This window comes from Scyliorhinus canicula, chromosome 3 (genome assembly GCF_902713615.1).
Source record: "Scyliorhinus canicula chromosome 3, sScyCan1.1, whole genome shotgun sequence".
In the NCBI taxonomy this organism is placed as follows: Eukaryota; Metazoa; Chordata; class Chondrichthyes; order Carcharhiniformes; family Scyliorhinidae; genus Scyliorhinus; species Scyliorhinus canicula.
Window position 1 is genome coordinate 176,755,668 of NC_052148.1, and position 8,601 is coordinate 176,764,268.

An 8,601-nucleotide genomic window follows, 5' to 3' on the forward strand; every position below is an offset into this window, starting at 1 on the left:
TTCTGCTATGTGTCTGGCCATTTCTCCAGCCTATCTACATTTTGTTGAAGTCTATTACTAGCCCCCTCACACTCACCATACTTTCAAGTTTTGTGTCTTCTGCAAATTTAGACAGAGTGCTCTCCAGACCCAAGACCAATATAGATTAAGAAAAGCAGTAGTTCTAATACTGGCCCTTGGGGAAGGCCACTATATACCTTCTGCCAATCCAAAAAACAACCCACAATTCTAGTTCCTGCAACAGAGCCAACTTCATATCCAGGCGACTACTGTGCCTTTCATTCCATAGCTTTTAATTTTGTTAACAAGTCTGTTAGATAACACTTTATTACATCCCTCTTGGATGCTCATGTGCACAATATCAACTACATTATTAAAATCAATCGTCTCTGTCATCTCATCAAAATACTCAATCAATTTGGTTAACACATTTTCTCTTAACCAATCCCAAGCTAGCTTTCCTCATTTCATCCATATTTATTAAATGAGTTTAAATTGTGTTCCAGGTTATTATTTTTAAAAGGTTTCTTGCCATCAATGTTGAACTGATGGGTGAGATCTAGCGGCCCTGTTCGCTGCGTTATAGCTGCTAAATCTCGTGAGGGGGCCAAAAAAGGATTTGCGTCAGTGCCATCTGAGTTTGAGATCTTCCCTACCAGCCCCACCAGTGACATGATCAGGTTCACGCCCAGAAAGGGCATGAACCTCATTACAATGAATTTGAATACATTTTAATATAATTAAACTGCTTTCCGCTGTAGCATCTCACAATGACGTACCATCCCCTCCCCGCTGGTGTGACATCATGCCGGCATGAATCACTACTGGTTTTTAAAAGCGGAAACCAGTCATGGTGACGATGCCGGAGGGTGGCGGAGGAGCCTGGAGGCCACAGGGATTGCCCCCCGGCACCCTGGCTGTAAAGTGCCAGGGGCACTGCCAAGTGCGCAGCAAAATGTCAGCAAGGCTGTAAAATTACTACTAAATAGGACTTTAACCAGAGTGATTGACTGCTCACCTCTGTGGAATGGGAAGACAATCTGATTCCCAGCCTGTCCCCAGAGAACAAAACCCGGCAGCAGGAATGCTTTTCTCCTGGCTCCCCTGCCTCCCAGACTGCCATCACGGAGCTGGAGAAAATCAGTCCTGGATGTCAGAGGCTGGTGATCAGAACCAGAAATTCTGAATTCTGCAGTTCCTCTGCCTGAAAGTGCAGCACACAATTTCCCAGCCTGTTTACAGTCAGCATGTGGTTTACAGTCTGTTTACAGTCAGCCTCTACATTCATGTAAACAATGTGGCATTTAATTCCCTATTTTCCAGTTTGGGGCGAAATTCCTGCCTCGGTTATGTCTGCCCATTTAAAGTGGATGTAACATGCTATTCCTCCGTGAGGCAGAGATCACTTGGAGAAACTGAATCACTTTTTTAACTTCTTAATTTTTTCGTTCAATATGAGGTTTGCTTTTAAAGTGTCTCAACCACAATTTTAAAGTGGCAATAGGCAGAAGGTCAGCAATATAAACAGCTACCAGATCCAGTCTTCATGTAGTCGCTATTTTGTTACAAACTGAACTGCACTCCCTGTCTCATCAATCTCACAATGCCAGAAAACATTATTACCTCTGTAGTCTCCAGGTTTACACACTGCAGGCTCAGAGCTTTGCTGGCACCAGAAGGCACCCTGTAAAAGGAACAATACTGCCAATAGTAATGCAGGTCATTGCTAGTTTATATGCCTTTGGCTACCTTCAGTCTAGCATAGGGGACACGTGCAGTATCAATCAACCTGCTGCAGACAAATGTATCAGATAACTGAGGCATTGGCGGCAGTGCCAATATTTTCATCCCTTACCCTACTAAATAACAACAAGGGCATACCATAGGTGTAGAGTAAAGGGTTAACATCAGAAGTACGTGATACTGATATAACTGCTGATATAACTATGATGCAATGTCACATGATTAAGTCACTGAGTTCTGGTGGTAAGCAGAAGTACAACATTGTGTAAAGGTCACACAGATCTGTGGACAAACAAGTATGGTTTTTACAAATAACTGTGTAAATCCATATAGACCTGAATACAAGGCAAAACATGGTGGCACAAGACAGAGCATGAAGACCAATAAAACCTCCAAGTCAAGACTGCAGGCCTAAAAGACCAACTTGGAAGAAGAATAGCAAAGAAAAAAATATTGAAGTCTAATCCAAGAATGGAGCATCATGAGTTCAGCAGATGTAAGCTGACACAATGAGCCGGAGACAAGACAACAGTGAGTATAGATCACAATATACAATGCAAACTACTGAAGCAGAAACACATTCGGAGCTGAGGACAAGTATGGAGTCTACTCCCAGAACCTTTCCGAAATGCTGAAGGCTTACAACAGGCACAACACTGGGACAATTGGAAAAAGAGAGATTTTTCAAATACAGAACAGCTTTAGGTTTGCATGAGAAGGAACACAAGGATTAGGTCAGTACTTTACTCTATGCAGTAGGGGCTGTTATGTAGGCCTACTTGTGATAATAAAGATTATTATTATTATCATTACAGTTGACATAAGAGCGAGATAGAAAGCTATTGAGACTTCAAACTCATATGATTAAATCCTCCAGAGATTTGATGCACACTTCAAGTGTTCAAAAAAAAATTAATAATCAAGCAAGCAAAGTTGACTAAGAGGACACAAAAACAGGGTGAATGCATGGATGTATATGACCTGTGCAGGCGAACAGAAAATTGCAACTACAGGATTCTGAGAGATGAATTACTGCACGATCACATAATAGTTGAGATTGTCGTGGTTCCCCAGGACGACAATTTGTTCGTACCGATTAAAACACCGAGAGTCTGAGAAGCGATCTTTCAAGCAGTGAACTTTATTTTCCTAGCACAAGAAAAACAAAGTTGGGATGTCCGGAACAATCCGACGAGCCTCAGGGCTTACTGTCTTTTATGTACATTTCAACTCCATATCTCAAACTCTTATCTTACTTTACAGCCCTCTTATCTTGCTTTCCAATCTGACCTTGCTTTGGCCACCATTGTTTTTAGTTGGCCCTTTATCTGTCCCATTCGAGATTGGTCGCTCCCTATTTCCTCTCTTTGCTTCTTAAACCATGGTGGTTATAACTCTTGTCCTTATCTTGTTCCTGTGTAAACTTCCCTGCTTGTGAAACAATCGTGGTTTTGCTGACTTAGGCCGAATGTATAGAAAAACATGCTCACTCTATTCTTGTCTTTTTATGGCCATTATTTATGGTCAACCATTAAGTTGAGCCACTGAGCAGTATTCATTGTTCTCCCAAGTGACTATTATTTGTCTTTGTTAATTAGTAAATGCTATACTACTTTTCTGGGTCTTCTGCTTTAATCATATTAACTATACTTGATTACATTAGGTCACACGAGGTTACCCTAGGTTACATACTCATCTCAATACTCACCTAAATCTACTTTATCATTTCACTAAAACCTATGATTCTGAACTTCATACCTAACTCATACAATATCCAGTACAAATTCCCTTACATGTCCCCCCTTTGAGGCTATTCCCTAGCCTCATACCAATTACCAAGCTCAAATAATCCCCTTGCTTGATCCCATTTACATTTTATTTTAATCACTCTTTGCAGGCAATGTGGAGGAGCCGAATACTTTGGTCAGGGATCAATGTCCCTATTCCATTTTTATCATAATCTATCTATCCAGGTTCTGATTCTTGGGTTGCTCCCCCAGATTGCCTGCTCCTGACAGTCATCAGCCAAAAACCTTCCCACCCTTGCCAAGGGAAGGGAAAAAGACTGATTCCTGTGTACAGACTAAGTTCTCCTAGTCTCTTGCGGATTTCAGCCAGGAGCTATTGTTGTTACAAAGCGATCTTCCATTATTATAGTCCTTTCACAGAGTGATGAGTTTCAATCTCGACCAAGGTCATGGTGAATCCACTCATCGGAGGCAGCTCAAGGTTTTCCCGTTCCTCTGTTTTTCCTCGTGAGCGTGAGCTGCTTGTCACCATCATCTGCCGTGCTGCAACTCTGGTAAGGAAGGATCTCAGGGCGGGTAGAAAATAACAAAATATGAATCCCAGAACGGTTATGATTGTGATTGCTACAGCTCCAGCTTTGGCAAACCATGCCCCCCATCTTCCTAACATTCTATCCAACCAACTCCACGCCTCATGCCCAAACCCAGCATTTTCTTTCACTTCTGTCCTAAGATTCTTCAACTTATTCATGGCTTGTGTAAATGACCCCTCTGGATCAGTGTTGTTAGGGATAAATGTGCAACACTGGTCTCCAAACATAACACAGACCCCTCCTTTCTCTGCCAGGAGCCAATCTAATGCCTGTCGATTTTGCCATGCCATTTTACTGGTCGCATCCAACTGCTCTCCCAATGCTTCCAGGGCATCATTCGAATAATTAATAAACCTCTGCTGATTATAATAGATGTAATTGATCCACTCAGTGTTTTTGCTGGGTGTGATCCAAACAAAGATGGATTCAAACCCTGCAGCTATTTCGTTCCTAGCTTTGAACTCATTCGGGATGCCTCGGGGCTGTCCGATTGCGTCTAGTTGTACCCTAGGGTCAGGGGTATATGCCCTCTTAACTTTTCGTGATTTAATTTCTTTTTCCACCGGCAGTATTAGAGTGCTCTGGGCCAACATAACTCGGGCACACAGTCCCCTCCAATTCAGTGGTAAGTGTGCCAGCAGCCCTTTTTCCGGGCCACAAAGCCACCAGAGATCGGCCAGTTGGTTTACTTGATAGTCTAATACATAAGGAGGGGGTGGCGATCCCCCTTTAACTGGGATGATCAGACTACGGGCGTCAGTTATATTCCAAATCCTTTCACACTCTCCTGTGTAGTGTCCCAAACTACTCCCCGTGCTGCTTTCCCTCCAATAACAATCTTGGATTCGTAAGTCAGGCTGCACCCTCCATTCCTTTGGGGCCGCGTCCATTGCCGTTCTTGGCCAATTTGGACAATTGTGGGCTATATTGTACATGCCCTTTTTTACCCCAGCAAGCAGGACACACACGTAGTGACACAACGGCGGCTTCCCTTTACAAAGGTCAATACATGCGGATCCTGAACAGTTTATCGTCTCATACGTGAGCGTCCGATTCCCTACCTTATATGTCTGTGTATATGTGGTGTGTGCACGGCAATTTTTCTTTTTCCAGATTTGCCGCATGGTTCTACAGTCTTCTGATCCCCATGGTACATCAATTACTTGGGTGTTAGGTCTCTCTGATGCACATACCACACAATCTTTCCCCTCACTGTTTTTCTGACCTGTATACTCAGCCCATTTCCACCATTTGTTTCTTGTTGCTTTCTCCCAAACAGTATTCGTACTCACTAATCGTCTACGTCTTGTTTGTCTTAATACTCTACCTTCCTGATTCTGCACCCCTATGTCCTCTGCATCCCACTTTCCTTTTTTATGGGTCAAGGAAGTCCCCAAGGGAAATAGTTTCCAAGTCCCAGGTGGGGAACGAGGCCCTTTCCCTGTTCTCACCTCCCTCGGCACCTTGACTAACAGGCTCAGGCTGGGCATGTGTATCATCAGCCAGCTCATGCACAGAACCACTCTCATCATCCGCTACTATTTCTGTTCTACTTTGGCTCTGCTCCTCCTCCTCACGATTCTCCTCGTGTAGTGCTATCTCTTCCTCGCTGCTACTTCTATCCGCCCTGCCACTATCTTCAGTCTCCCTTCTCTCCCCTACCCCGGGTACCGTTCTGGTACAATGGTTCAAGTGATACCACAGTGTACTGCCTTCTACTTGCAACGCCGTGGGAGATACTTTGGTGACTTCAAACGGCCCTTCTCGTCTGGGTTCATGCCAACGTCTCCGGAACTTTCTGATGTATACTTGATCTCCCGGTTTGATCTGGTGTTCCGTTGCAGGGCTCTCCTCCTCCTTGGCCTTTTCCTGTTCAAAAATAGTTCTATGTATAAAAGTTAATTGTCGTACATACTCTCTTGTGTCCTGATCTAAACACTCCAACGCGGGGCCCCCTGCTCCCCCGATCTTTGGCACCGGCATTACTCTTCCTGTCATCATCTCATGTGGGCTTAAATGTGTGATTCTGTTTTCCTGACTCCTGTATTGCATTAGAGCCAATGGCAGAGCATCTATCCAGTTTTTTCCTGTCTCGCTGCAAATTTTGCTTATTTTAGCCTTGAGTGTTCCGTTTGCTCTCTCCACCATTCCTTGGGATTGAGGATGATACACACATCCAAACTTCTGCTTTATTCGGAGTGCTGAGAGTGTCTCTCTCAGTGCCCTCCCTATAAAAGCAGATCCATTGTCTGAACTTAATTGCATGGGTATGCCAAATCTTGGGATAATTTCTTTTGACAGGAAGTTAATTACCGTTCCAGATCCTTGATCTTTGGATGGCGTTGCTTCTATCCATCTGCTGAATCTATCAATAATCACTAGCATGTATCTTTTCCCCCTTACCACCTTTCCCATATCCACATAGTCCATGCATAGATGTTTAAACGGCCCTTCGGGAATGGGTATATGCCCTATTGGGGCAGTAATGCCCTTCCTGATATTATTCTGAGCACACACCGCACACAGACCTAGTATATAGTCAATTGAGTTTTGCAGGTATGGTGACCAGAATCCTTCCTTCTTAATCTTCCTAGCCACTTCTCCTCTTGCACAGTGATCCACTCCATGTGCTTCACTAATTAGTACGGTTAGTAATGATGTGGGTGCTATGACCAACCCCTCCCCATTTCTCCATATTTTGTCATGTTGTCCCTGTAGTGCTCCTCTATCTTTCCACATTGTTTTTTCAGCTGCAGGGGCTTCTTCCTGTAACTGTGCCACATCTTCTAATGTGATTTGAGGTTCGATATTCCCCACACCTGGCCCTGGGTGCGGCCTTGCTATTTCTACTGGGGCTATCGTAGCCTCAATGCATCCTGACGCTTCTTTAGCCGCCTTGTCGGCTTTGGTATTTCCCTGTGTGATGCTATCCGTTCCCTTTTTATGCGCCTGACACTTAATTATGGCTAATTCCCTTGGACCCATCATAGCCCTTATTAAAGCCCTGATTTGACCTTCGTGTTGAATTGGTCCTCCTCCGCTTTTCATAAATCCCCTTTGCTTCCATATTGCCCCAAACAGGTGGCAAACCCCGTGGGCATAGGCCGAATCAGTATAAATTTCCACTACTTCCCCGTTTGCTAACTCACATGCTCTGGTCAGTGCTGCAAGCTCCGCTAACTGGGCTGAGCATGGCTGCTCACATTCTCTTGCCTCCAGTACCTCAAATGTTTTCCCTTTCTGTTCAACTACTGCATAGCCAGCATGATTTCCCCTATGATCCCTATGACACGAGCCATCAACATACAACGTTCTCTTTTCTTCTGTGTTTAACCTATCTGCCTTCAGATCTTTCCTCAGTTTCATAAACACTTTTGTCTCTCTTACACACTCATGCTCCTCTCCCTCATGTGGCAATGGCATATATTCAGCTGGGTTGGCCCTATTGCACTTCACTATCGTAATGTCCGGGAATGTGGTCAGCATTTGAAAATGGTGAATTCTAGCCGGCGTCAGAACAAACTTCCCTTTTTCAATCAATTCAGCTACTTTATGGTATACATGTATGTTTATCGGATATCCCATTGTGACCGTAGCTGCCTTTTCGTACGCCCACCAAGCTGCTGCCAGGCCTTGATAGCACGGAGGGTATCCCATTGCTACGTCATCTAGCTTGGTACTATAATATGCTACAGTCTGCCTTCGCCTCCCCTTGCAATTTTCCTGTGTTAACACTGCTGTAGCAAATCCGGCTTCTCTGTTACTCACAAATAAGTCAAAGGGTTTGTCATAGGTCGGTAAAGCCAATGCTGGTGCCTGTGCCATTTCTCTCTTTATATTCTCAAATGCGTCTAACGCATCTTTATCCCATTTTAGTTTGGCTTTTAATTCTTCACACCCTGCTTCCTTCATTATCTTCCGTAGTGCCTGCGTTTCTTCTGCATAGCTTTCCACCCATTCTGAACTGAATCCTGTCATTCCCAAAAATGTCATCATTTGTCCCACCGTCTGTGGTTTCGGAATTTGTAGTACTGCTTCTATTTGCTGTGAAGCTATCCCCTTCTGCCCTGCTGATATTTCTCTCCCCAAGTATTCTACCTTTCTCTGGCACAGCTGCAGCTTCTTCCAGGATACTTTATGACCCCCTTCTGCTAGTCTTTTCAAAAGTTTTAAACTATCCTTCCTGCATTGTTCTTGTGTTTCTGTGCATAATAGTAAATCATCCACATATTGTATCAGTGTTCCTTCCAACTGTATTCCTTCTAAATCTGCTCTCAACACCTGATTGAATACATGTGGGGAATGTTTAAATCCTTGGGGCATTCTATTGTATGTGTATTGTTTCCCCTCGTACGTAAATGCAAAGAGATACTGACTTTCTTGAGCTAGTGGCACACTAAAAAATGCCAAACATAGGTCGATTACAGTAAACCATCTACTTTCAGGTGGTATATTTGTCAACAAGGTGTAAGGGTTTGGAACCTCTACTGGCATATCTTCCACTACCTCATTAATTG

General features: G+C 43.8%; 1 protein-coding gene across 1 annotated transcript; it reads right to left on the reverse strand.

The window, feature by feature from the left end:
- Nucleotides 1-4,666: 4,666 nt before the first annotated feature.
- LOC119963140 lies at nucleotides 4,667-7,203 on the reverse strand. The gene is made up of 2 exons (XM_038791795.1): nucleotides 6,551-7,203; nucleotides 4,667-5,860 (listed from the first exon to the last, which is right to left on the reverse strand). The coding sequence occupies exons 1-2, from the start codon at nucleotides 7,130-7,132 to the stop codon at nucleotides 5,459-5,461; spliced, it is 984 nt and encodes a 327-aa protein (XP_038647723.1). The 5' UTR covers nucleotides 7,133-7,203; the 3' UTR covers nucleotides 4,667-5,458.
- Nucleotides 7,204-8,601: the final 1,398 nt, after the last annotated feature.